Source organism: Branchiostoma lanceolatum, chromosome 1 (genome assembly GCF_035083965.1).
Source record: "Branchiostoma lanceolatum isolate klBraLanc5 chromosome 1, klBraLanc5.hap2, whole genome shotgun sequence".
In the NCBI taxonomy this organism is placed as follows: domain Eukaryota; kingdom Metazoa; phylum Chordata; class Leptocardii; order Amphioxiformes; family Branchiostomatidae; genus Branchiostoma; species Branchiostoma lanceolatum.
The window spans coordinates 34,242,369-34,255,192 of record NC_089722.1 but is presented as its reverse complement, the minus strand read 5'-3'; the positions used below and the strand labels follow the sequence as shown (position 1 = coordinate 34,255,192).

Here is a 12,824-nt window from a genome sequence, read left to right as displayed (position 1 = left end):
TACTGTGGTACATGTGTTCTACACCCCCTGTACTGTGGTAAATTTGTTCTACGTATACACTGTGTACTGTGGTACATTTGTTCTACACCCCCTGTACTGTGGTACATTTGTTCTGCACCCCCTGTACCGTGGTATGTGTTCTACATTGTGTACTGTGGTTTATTTGTTCCACACTGTGTACTGTGGTACATTTGTTCTACACCCCCTGTACTGTGGTTTATTTGTTCCACACTGTGTACTGTGGTACATTTGTTCTACACCCCCTGTACTGTGGTTTATTTGTTCCACACTGTGTACTGTGGTATATTTGTTCTACACCCCCTGTACTGTGGTATATTTCTTCTACACACCCGCGACCATACAAGTGATGGAATTTCCAGCTTTGTCCTCTTGTGACCTGAACACTATAACAGTATCTGCCATTTTCTCTGTACGCCTATGTCACTCTCACCACATTTTATTTTTTGTTTGCCAAAGTCTACCTTTTACCTATGATATCAAGTTCGTAATACACAGAGCAGTCAGAGTTTTCTTACAAGATCCTTCCATCTCTGTAGACCACGAGAAGAGAGGAGTCGATTCTGCAAAGTAATTCACCAGAAAGCAATATTCAACTCAATAGCTCGATAATGCCATGAGGGCTGTTTATCAAAGTTTCCCCCTGACCTACAGTACATGTATATCTAACCCATAGTTAGCGGCTATGCTGCCCCTACGGCTGACTACGCTATGGGAGAGAGACTGAAAATGGACGTGTAAAGATAAATATATTTGTACAGGTCATGTGGTAATCTTTAAGTGGGCATCTCATTGGTCTACGCCAAATTGTATATAGGCATCAATAAAGTGGCGCAAACGAGCTCCAATTGGTCGCCCCAAATTGCAGTTTCTTTTGGGATGAAAAAATGGCGCAATCACTGCAAGTCTTTTTTCGATGAATTTTTATCATTGAACAATTAGTTTTCAATACAGTGATTCAGTGAAGTTATTCTGTATCTGATTTGGAGATGAAAGTGAGAAACATTCTGGGCACTGCCATTTTCTTTCTTTTTCTTTAACCTGTAGAGATATGTATATTGTGTAATTTCAGTCTCCTACTATAACTTGAAGTACAAAATGAAGGTGGGGGGGAATTTTCAATACACAGTCCTGTACTAGTATATATGATACACATTTAGCACTTAAGTCAATTCTTTCAAGTGACCTTTACAATAAATAAATCTGCATAGAGTATGACATTAGCATGGCATGGACAAGTGTTATTTTTGACAGTAGTCTTACCCTACTTGTCACAGAAACAACTTCAATGCATAAAGGAATAATTCAAAGAGATGCACTGGCCCTATGTTAACATGTCTACACCTGTTATCCAGTCTACATTCCTCTGTCCATGCTTGTAGTTCACTTTGACATGACTTCAGTGGGTTACAAGGTCACTGGACTGTGCCAAATTGCGATAGGTATTTCCAAGGTGGCGCAAACTGGCGCCAATCGGTGTCAATTTGACACCTGAAATTTAGAATGTTAGGATAATTTAAGAAAATTTGCAATCAGCAAAATGGCACAAAACAGCACAATCAGTGGAAACCTATTTTTGATGAATCTTAATCACTGCACATTGGTTTCTAATTCAATGGCGACTCTATAATTTCCAACAAAGCTATCTGATTAGTGTGACATTCTGGGCACGGCCATGTTTGTAGAGGTCACATATTTTTCTCTTGCATTGTACGTCAGCAAGGGAAAATTGGCGAAAACGTCAAAGTTGGAGCAGTTTCCTAGCACCATTTGGCGCAGTGCAGTGAGATACCCTCTTTACCCGCACTGAAACAACTTAGAAGCATAAAGGAATAATTCAGAGAGATTCACTGATCGTAATCCAGTCTACATTCCTTAGTCCATGCTTGTAGTTCAATTTGACATAGACTCATTTCAAGGTCCTACTGCCTAACAGGAGAACCTCATCTGCATAATACTGAGGAGTAGCACATTGTCATACTACAATCATCATTCGAAAATAGGCTTCTTATAACACCACCTTAAAGACATTTGCCTGGTCAGTAACTCCTCAGATACATTTGACTGCACTGTAGTATTCTTTGTGGCTTTGTGTAGCCGATTCTGTGACTACAGCCAACTATGACTGAGCCAGCACTAGGTACTGAATTGTTCACTTGTTACAATAATGTCAGTCACTGTCCTTGTCAAAATTGTATGTTCCCTATGTCTCTACTGCATGTATGTTTCCCAACTCTATGTATTTGCCAATAGAACTAACTTGCAAATAAACTCTCAATGTTAACATGTACATTTCTCCTCATCTCATTCTCCCAGTCGTCCCACGGCCTTTCATATACATTAGGCCAGTTCTGACTCTGACAAACCAGTCGAACTTTGAGCCATCTTGTTTATAAATATCAATGAGCTTGCCTTATTTTGCACCAGCCAACCAGCGCCCTGACTACAAATTTAGTCACACCTAAAAAGCCAACTGGTTTGACAGAGTTGACTCCAGGACTAATGCATATAAAGGGTGCATTATGGCTCTCCATAGGAGAATGCCTCATATCTGTTCACAATTGATCTTCTCTGTCCATTCAGCTTTGACTTGGTAGGTAAATGTCTTTGAGGTTGTGCAATGTACAGATTACATCCATACAGTTTGGTATGAAAGTTTATATCATTGAGAAAGATTCAAGTTTGTTCCAAAACAAAAATAGTGACCCCTAAACCCTGACTGAACCGGGACGGGGGCTGATACAGACTTCCAACCACCTTTGAGCAATCGGGTCCTCAGTAGTCCTGAACAGGACATGAAAACGGTTGAAAATGGTAAGTCCAATCTGATTTGTGTGTGTTGGAACAAAGTTATCTTCTTTGCCATAATCCATACTAGTTACTTAGTTAGCTGACTGACATATGCTGTGGTTACAGCTGGGATGATACACCCCATGTACATGTACACTACAATCACAATCCTGGAATGTTCCTTCATTATGTTGCAAACCTCATTTTTTTCTCCTCACTTATAGCAGACCACAGCTTAGACCCACCTCATCTGGTGTAATGAAAAATATATGTTAATCTAATAAAGGCAGTCTTAGTGAAGAAGCTTACTAATAGGTAGACAAGATATGCACATCTCTACAAGATTCTCCCTATGCTAGTTCATGAAAGCAGCAGAACAAATACCTATTATAATTACATCTGAATGATGTACAAGTACAAGTATGCCCAAGCAGTATGCTAGTCTCAGGACAGATTCAGTCTGAAAATAAAGTCTTTCTGCAACAGTCCTATTTCTTTGAAGTATGGAATACCTACTAAGCTATTCAATAAAATTTCCACACCAATTTCATTTACAAAATCATGATTGGTAGGTTCCTACCATTACGTACACGAATGTTGATACATAGTTGTTGCACAGTGGTACAATATGAAATATACATCGCATGAAGACTTGTCTGTAAGGCGTGTCATAACCTGCACAGACAGAACAAGGTCGGGAGGAACACTCCAATGGCCATGAGGATGGGGAACATGGTGCTACTTTCGTCGGTGTCGTAGGGATTGGGTGTTTTTGGTCCCGACGTTCTCCGCGCCTTGTCAGGTTTTTCCCTGGACAATTCCTCTTCTTCATCCGGCTCCATCCCCGGGATGGGGGGTAATTTGGGAACATCTGGTAAATCAGAAGTACCAAAATAGAACAGGTGGTTACAGTCAAGCTTGAAAGTTCATCTCTGTTAGTCGAAGTCATTTTGGATCATAGTTAAACTGTAATTTCAATCTACATCATGGCTTTCTGCGACTTATGATCTATGGCTTACCTACTTGTAGTTACCAGTGTTCTGTCTCCATAACGTAACTTCACAGAAGCAGCACATGTATGTGATTGTTTATTCCATGACAAGGACCGAAGTTTGTCAGTGGAAAATTTGGTTAAGTCCAATTTTCGTGTTGGAAATTACAGTTCAACTCTGATAAAAATTAACCTTCTCACTGTTGCAATACCTTGCATCAAATGCAAAATTTTGTATTTAAGTTAAGGGGTACCTCAGCTAGAAGAATGTCAAATTGCCTTCAGATGGAAGTGGAAACAAAAGGTAAAACATAACAAACAAAAAAACAAACAAACAAACAAATTAATATGCTTTCATTGAGTAGTACAATTTGCACAGACAACATGTGAGCAGGGTTGCTTATGCTCTAACCATGCGCCCCCTTACCCAGGGGATCATATTCTCTGACAAGCATAGCATTCCGACTTAACAGGGATGCATCTAGTACTAGTACTAGATGCAACTGTGATCTGTCTGACAGTATCCCCCTCCCCCCAGGAAGCCTTAGAATACCTATTTCAACTTAAATTTTAAATTCTCTAAAACTCAACACCACAGAAAGGGGGAACTTCTACGCCACCCCCCTTGCTCCACTCGCAATTGCTCGTGCAACATTTTTCTAGAAAAAACCCAGATCAGTTACAGGTCATTCTGTGGTTGCTCAGAAGATATCAATTGTTATCCGAAAACTCAAGTCAATGTGACATATAAGATTTGTATAAACCAACCATGGGGCAGTATCTATCTGTAAACATAGGCAGGTATTTTGAGTGCTGGTAACTCCTTTCAAAAGTTACATTGTGTAATCAAACTATTGTACATTAACCCCACTACTACTGTGCACTTTCCTGCAAGTGGCAAGTACATCTCCCTGATAAAGTGAAGATTTAAAATTTTCATTTCAATTTCTGTAGAGCTGGCGTCACTAGTGTTACCAGACCAAGATCTGGTTATAAATACATACCATCTGATGATCCTCTTACAACATACATAGCACACAGCTTCGGGTTGTCATGCAGCCCCTGTAAAACAACAACACAAAATTAAGATAAATGAATACACGAAAGACGTAGTTTATTACATTTTTCTTATTCTTAAAGAAAACCTAAGCAATATTAGGGCCCAAACATCAGATTTTAAAAGTCAATTTAGTCATTTCTATACATGATTAGCTCAAACAACACTATCATTATGTATAGCGAAGTCCATCATGTAAAAATATGACGTCGTTGTGATGTGAGAACTCACTGAAAATTGTCAGCTGGGTTTTTGTAGGCTCGCAAAACAAAGGGAATCATCGTACGGCAGGTTTTTGCGTGGTTTTGCTCAAAGTATGAAGTTATTACGTATACGCAAATATGCTGAATAGTATTAGCAAATGTCACTACCATAAAGATTTCAGCATTTTTTCATTTCCATATTTTGGGCCCTGGTATTGCTTTAGTTGCCTTTAACGTTTAAGTTAGGCATAAACTAACTTAACACATTACAGCTGAACAGATTTCCAAGCTCTTTCTAACAATGATTAATAATATAGTGCATGTGGAGTGAGTGGTACTTGTTGTAAGCATTCATACAAATTCTTCTCGAAACACAAGAATTGGAATGAGGCAAACAAAAACTTCATCACCAAACCTGCCAAATCATTATCTAAAAACAGTTGTTTTTGTCCCAAAAGTGTATGCTTGACATAGAATCCATGCCAATTCTTATGTTTTCAGCAAAAATGAACCTCAGGCCTAGGGTTATCTCCCGGACCCGTCCCTCTGTCCCGGGACAAAACTTTGCAGAACCTGCACCTAAAATTTTGGCCAATCAATTTTAAGTTTTACATGTAGCCAACTGTTTACTTTTCAGTCTTAAAATGTCATCTTTGCGTTGAAAAATTTACAGGTTTTCCTAATTTTCAATTGGCAAACATTCAAAATTGTCACCTTTAATACGATAGGGTGGTCTCTACAAGTGTTTGGTTTGTTCAGGTATCGTACAGGCACAGGTAAACCAGGCATTCAGGACCATACCTATCCCTTTACAATTTCATAAGTGAGTGTACCAACACTGTGATGCAACTGTTGCAATAGAAAAGTTATGATATAAACTGACTTGCTAAACCCAAGAACTTGTGCTTGTGCAATGTATATTTGCATATTCAGAAGCAACACGATGTTGAAAATGCCAGAGTGTCCGATGCGTTTCATTTTATATACTATATTTGCTAAATTACTTTTGTGGAAACCTAGCTAGCCGCATGTTGACAATTTTGTAGAATGTGAGTAACCTAGCTACATGTATCCATCCCAAACCAAGACATCTTGTGACAGAGAGGCTCTACATGTATCTGCATTCAGTACAGGACAATATTTCTAGTTCTACAGGTCTGTACATTCCATTGCAATTGGGTAATATCTAGCTTGAGTTGAGGTTCTCAAAAGTACTTTTTTCTGCAGACCTGCACCAACCTGCATTTTGAGCCCTGTCAGGGGTCCAAATTTATTTCTACTAGTAGGCTCATTGGGGCATGCACCCTAAAGAATTTTGGGTGAACAATATAAAATATAGAACATGGGACTTCCAGTTAATGTCCTATCTGACGGACGTCCCTAGCCGAAGCTAGGTACACTCACTGTACAGTGCATATGAGCTATTGGTATCATGCATTTGAGTGTAGTGGTAAACATGAGTTAGTTCCAAGCAATTGTAGCTAGATATGTACAGTATTTGTAATTCTTGTAATTATGTACCCTGTGTTTACACAAGCTCTCGGCCGGAGGTTACTGGCTGATGGCGGTCACAGGACCGGCTGGTCAATAGGAGCGTGATTCGTCAGGCTACTAGTAGTAATTATGTAATTCAGCCAGTCCTGCAATACAACTATTTGGCTGCAATGTTCTTTAATATACTATAGTGTACATTTAATATACTTAGCCTGGGACCTCCTCCCCCCCTACTTTGCCCCTTGCGGGGTTATTTGGGGGTATCCCAAGTTGAAGTTGAAGTATCAATGTACCACTTTTGCCAATTTGTCAATAAACAATAAATTATTGTTGTTCGTCCATTGTATATATGACCCAACAAATAGTTGGCTATGTTCAGGCAATGCTATCTAGCTAATTCTAAGTTTGTGATCAGATTCATTGATTTGCTTGTTTTCTGATTAAAAAGAAATCAAAGTGCCAGATAGGAAAAATACTCATATTTCTGCTCCAACAGTTGAAGACTGCCCTTGTCTTCCTCAAAGTCAAAGTAAAAGTTCCTTCCCGCACCAATGGTGCACAGGTCGGCGCCCATCTCCATTTCAGCAGCCCTTGGGCCATACAACTTTGTGCAATCACTACAGCAGGGGGCTGGTCCACTGGTTTGTGTTTAACTTCCATTATAACTCTTTCTCAAATGCTGAGTGCTAAGCAGAGAAAGCAGTATGTACCATTTTTAAAGTCTTTGGTATGACCCGGCCGGGGATCAAACTCACGACCTACCGTATGCAAGGCGAACACTCTACCCACTAGGCCATTGCACCAGTCTTCCTACATTGTAAACTGTAGTAGTTACAGTTTTATTCAGTATTCGGTAAAAATCCATAATTGGAAACGCATGGCAGTAACCTGCCTGATGTCTGGATGTGTTGACTTTGTGTCTCCTACATCATTCATTTTGTACATGTATGTATGTATGGTGGCACTTATATTGGGAACGTTTCCACACTTTCAATTTATGTCTAATATTGAGAAGTTCATTTTTATCATGCGTTTTGACCATGCAATATTAAACAAGTCCATCTCAACTTATATTTCTAACATCACAAAGAGAGGAGAAAAAGCCGAACCTATGAATTAGAATAGTTTTAGAACGGTTGTTTTATATCAGTATTAGAAATCCTGTCAGTGTCATTATTTGAACGTTACCATGTATTTTGTATCCATATGCCTGTACTTAGCCCGATAAGAATGAATGTACAGTAAAGGTTATCATTACTAATAATAAAAAGAATTCCAGAACGTTACCTTGATGAGATCCACAGCGAGTACCCCATGGAATGTGGAGACTTCCCCCTGGACCATCAGCTTCCCTTTCCTGACAGTGAACGGAATGATTTCGTCGTGGGCGGTGCTGCGCCCCACCTTATCGTAGATGTCCAGTTCCTGTACCACCGTATGCTGACTGTTCAACACTACGTCAAATACCTGCATACAAAAAAAAATAATGAAGTCCTAATTAGCATCTCACTGTGTACATTTCTGTCTAACTATACACTATCTGCATTCCGGAAATATTGAAAATCTGTTGCTCCTAAGTTAAAGGCAACCAAAGCAATATCATAGCAAAAAAATGGAAATGAAAAAATGCTGAAATCTTCATTGTACATGTAGTAACTTTATTTTGAAACCGTGCAAAAACATGATCCCCTTAGTTTCGCGAGCCTACAAAAAAAACCCAGCGACGATTTTCAGTGAGTTCTCACGTTACACGAAGCCATATTTTTTCATCATGGAAGTCGCTATACAATTGTGATAGCACGTTTGAACTAATCATGTATAGAAATGACTAAATAAATTGACTTTCAAAATCCGATTTTCGGGCCCTAATGTTGCTTTGGTTGCCTTCAAGTTATCCCTCTTGAACTAAATAAACAGAAACATCCCAGCAGTTGCATCTAGCAAGCGGTAAGGGACAGAACCTACACCACTTCTTTTTTTGATAAGAAACTAACAACAACCAAAATATCAAGACCATAGCATGTCCAGGATGTAAGACACAAAACCTGGAAATTCTTATTGCAGTACCAAGGTCACACACCAGTCAGACATGCCAAAAACAATACCTCTAATTTTCAATATTAGCAGTAACACCTAGCTTTAGTGCAGAGTGAGCCAGTCAGAATTGTCCTGATGAACATGACAGATAGTCATGAAACATTGTCTCTTGCTAAATATGAGACTGTGAATGAAGAACTTGGCTACTCGCATACTCGGTCACTCACCAATCTTATGAAAATATTCACACTGACTTACACTCACAGACTACATTTTCTTATTTTCCTTGGCACCACCAAGGTACAATTTATGATATCTCATAGATGATGGAAATATTGAATGATGATGCAAATGTAGAACTGATATGATTATAAATCACATGAAGACTCACTATTTCTAGTTTTGCAGCAGAAATCGTCACATAATGTAAAGTACCTTAAACTACTAGGTGGGTCTGTATGCCTTTTTTGTGAGGGGTAGCGAGCTGTTGTATATTCTCCATTAATTGTAGCGGGCCTACTCAAAGTCACTATGAAGAATCATTGACAAATTATTCATATTCAGTTGAGAGCCATATCGACAAAAAGGTACATCAGAGCGCCTGGGCATGTCAAATTTTATGTCCTCATACTAGTTTTACCAGGCATCCCATGAATACATTGGATTTGGAGCAATACAATGATCTTGTTCTCTTAACCTTCTGCAAGAACAAGTCCAATCACCACAAAGCCTTGTCTGCCATCCTGAATTTACCATTAAGCGTTACTGGACCTCCTAAATTTACCTTTAATGTTGCCTGGATCCGCCCTTGCAGATCCTTTTAAATGTTGATCATATTCAGTTTTTAATATGTAGAATAATTTCAGTTCTGCAGCCAAAATCATACATCGAGTGCCATAACTGCTAGATTAGGAGTCCCCCTAGGTGAAATACAGTAATTCGTGGAATTTTCGCGGTAGTTTTATGTCTGCTGTTTTTGTTCTTCACTGCGAACTTAAAATCGGTGTTTGCATTATTGTACAGCATGTGACCACAGCGCTAACGAGAACTTAAAACCTCCGTGAACACTCCATATTCTTCCTACCGTGAAATTAAGTCCTCCGCGAATTTAAGGGAATCTACAGTAGTCTGCTCCACTACCTGAGTCCGCCCCCCTCCCCAGGACAACTCACAGCCAATCGGAAGGCTACACCTGTCCAGCCGGGCCACCTGGCTCACATGCAGCACAACACCACACACACCCACCTTCATGTTAGACGCAGAGAAGTACACTTCGGCGAACTTCAGCACGAGCACGTAGTCTCCCTCCTGTTCTATCGGAACCTCGTATCCGAACGTGTCTTCACTCCACCGTTCCGTCTGGTACAGTAGCTGATCCTGCTCGGCGACTCGGCCGATTCTGTCCCGGCGGCCATAGTCTGACGCTACCCCAGTCCTACCTTCCAACGGGTCGGCGTCGTACTCCAGCCCGTAAGAATCCACATGTCTCGGCCCCCCGCAGTTCACGGCATAAATAAGGTCCCCGAGACCGACAGCGAGGTCCAGAAAGTAGAAGATGAAGAGAAAGAGATAAACATTTAACACCGCTGGCATTCTAAAATTTGGACCAGCTGGACACCGAGCGTGTAAAGTGGTAGCGTCCAACTACAATGGTTCGGACCACCAGGTTCATAGGGGTCTCCAACCTTAACGAGTTTTATTATTTGTTGCCAACACATTCTTTTACAAATGATCGAAATATATTAAATAGGAAGAAATATAAAGATGTTTACTTCATAAACAATGCAAAGAAATTGGTGTACTTTTGGCTATACAATTGTCAAAATATATGTATATTCAGGTGGTATAGTCCAAGTGTGGCTCAGTACGATCTCGCACCGCAGTTTTGAAAGGAAATTCCACCTACATTTTGTAGGACATTGCAGACAACACATTAAGAGATGGGAGATTGAAGCGTCTTGTAGATTATCTATCTGGGCCCAGTGGCACTTGCATATTATTACCTTCACCAAGAAGGCCATCTTTTCGTTACCTTTGTTTGTTTGTACGTGTGTGTTGTGTTATAAAATGAATGAAGCCCGTGTAATTTGATCAGGTGGTTTACTGGGTTTGTTTGTTTGTTTGCTTGTTTGTTTGAAGCTTTGTTTATTCATGATAAGTTCAGATCGGCACGACAGGCCGCTTTTCATTGAGGTACAATATAACAGAGATACATATTCATTTGAGTCCTAATAACTCTATCAACATACATGTAACGTTATATCATTAGCCTCCTTTGCACACATCCTATAAGGCCACAGCAAGTAATTCTTATGGATGACATCAGCGCGCTCATTAATTTTCGCCTGATTTTGAAAAAAAAAAATTAATTGCCTCCGACGGTGGTCAACATGCCAAAAATTTGCAAATATGTCGTAAACGTTAACAGTCTAACTACCGGGTGTTTCATTGCATATGAATACCCAGTGTAGTTCCTGCCCATGATGGTACAACAAGCAAGCTGTTTTCTGCATTTGTTCTAGCAAGAACATTATATAGTGTCCTTGGTTCTAGTTAACTGAGCTGTATACACAAGGTGTTTCATCGCATATGAATACCTAGTGTAGTTGCTTCAGATGTTGTAGTTAGTCTATTGAGATGTATACACATCTACAAGGACATGTTTACTGTTGAATCAAAGAGGTTTCATATTATATATGAAACCTCATTGGTTGAATACAGAAATAAAAGACCTGTTAGTCATGATATCATATTTTGTCGCCTCAATTCTTGTTTAACAAGATTTATGATCTCAAAATTTGAAAATATAGGAATCATGTTTTTTTTGCCCGCCTTTTTTTTTTCGCCCTATCTCATTAGTTTTGGAGTCTGTGGAGGATGTTCAGATGTCATCCATAAAATTTACTTGCTGTGGCCTAATGGTGGCGTAAAGGTTCTCTAATGTCGGCAAGGGAGTTGTGTAGCCAAGGGAAGCCGAGGGACGACCGCCGTTGGATTTTCAATGAGATTTAGAATATATCAAACCTCCTTGAATAGAGGAGTCAGCCGGCCCTTTTATAGGAGTTTATCCTTAGCCGGCCATATATTCATAACGTTACATTTCCTATGATCGTATGTCTGCTGTATTTCAGATGGTGGGCAGCGTGTTTTGTTAATCTGTAAGCAGAGCAGGTGCGGACTGGAGCTTATCTGGCTGACTGGAGCTTCTCTGGCCAGCATATACGATATTTGGTAGTGTTGTGTAGATCTGCTTTGAGATTAGTGGTTTTTTTTATATCGTTGGAAATCTTGTCAATTGCCCTTTGCGGAAAGATACCTCGCTTGTAATGATTTACAGTTTGGTGCGACGAGAGCCAATGGCTAACTTCGTGGGGGGTCGACAAAAAGTGCAGAGATTTCCTTAGAACAAATCAAACACCGTTTTTCATGGAAATTTCGGCCCTTTTGTTTCGCGAAACACCCCTGAGAGTTAGTCCTGGTGCTCGATTCATAGATTTACGACCATAACAATTGGTAAATAACGTTGGCATAAAGAGCAATACAGTAAATGGACATTGCCATGGTATCATGCACCCATTCTCCGTTAACGTGTGCAATTGCTGTCGCACAAGAATATCCGTGTAGCTTATTGTTAAATCGCACATTGCCTTCGACGTTGGTAGTTTTATATGACCAGTAGATATATGAAATACGAAAAGTAACATTTTTACCGTCATGTTAATCTATTTTTGGGTCGTAAAGGACATTATTTTGGTCGCAAATCCCAAAAGCACATTAGGTACATGACGAAAACCGCGTTTCTTGAATAGAATTTTATCGATGATTTATACCTACCGGCGAGGTCAACATGAAACAAGCAGGGTAGTTTGTCCAGGTGGACCATATCTCAAGCCCAGGTGCCATTTATGCCTGTCGCAAGTTTTTAACTTTGACTTACGTTACGAAGACGAACGAATAAAAATCTGTCACAAAAGATTGATTTGTCCGAATTGCTTAATGTGTTTTAATCAGCCACAGTATGTAGTATACTATCAAAGACACTACAGAGGCAACTGCAAACTATTGTCGGATGAATTTCAACTTTGTTAGAGCTTGACGCGTTTCGCCATTTTTTTTTCATTAAGCTTACGTTACCATTATTACTGCTCGAAATAGAAACAATACGGGACTTGTACCTTTTTCCCAGCATCCTTTGCGTAGTATAGACTACGTGAGCCACTTCTCTGTTACGTCA

The 12,824-nt window shown here is 39.8% G+C and overlaps 1 protein-coding gene across 2 annotated transcripts; it reads right to left on the bottom strand.

Moving 5' to 3' along the window:
* Positions 1-441: 441 nt before the first annotated feature.
* Positions 442-10,254, bottom strand: LOC136420786 (malectin-A-like). 2 transcript variants are annotated; one of them, XM_066407890.1, is made up of 4 exons: positions 9,836-10,254; positions 7,841-8,020; positions 4,806-4,861; positions 442-3,690 (listed from the first exon to the last, which is right to left on the bottom strand). In XM_066407890.1, exons 1-4 carry the CDS (start codon positions 10,181-10,183, stop codon positions 3,477-3,479), a joined length of 798 nt encoding a protein of 265 aa, XP_066263987.1. In that variant the 5' UTR covers positions 10,184-10,254; the 3' UTR covers positions 442-3,476. The 2 variants fall into 2 exon arrangements, with proteins under 2 accessions (XP_066263987.1, XP_066263994.1); XM_066407897.1 differs by having other exon boundaries at positions 442-3,679; positions 4,804-4,861; positions 9,836-10,253.
* Positions 10,255-12,824: the final 2,570 nt, after the last annotated feature.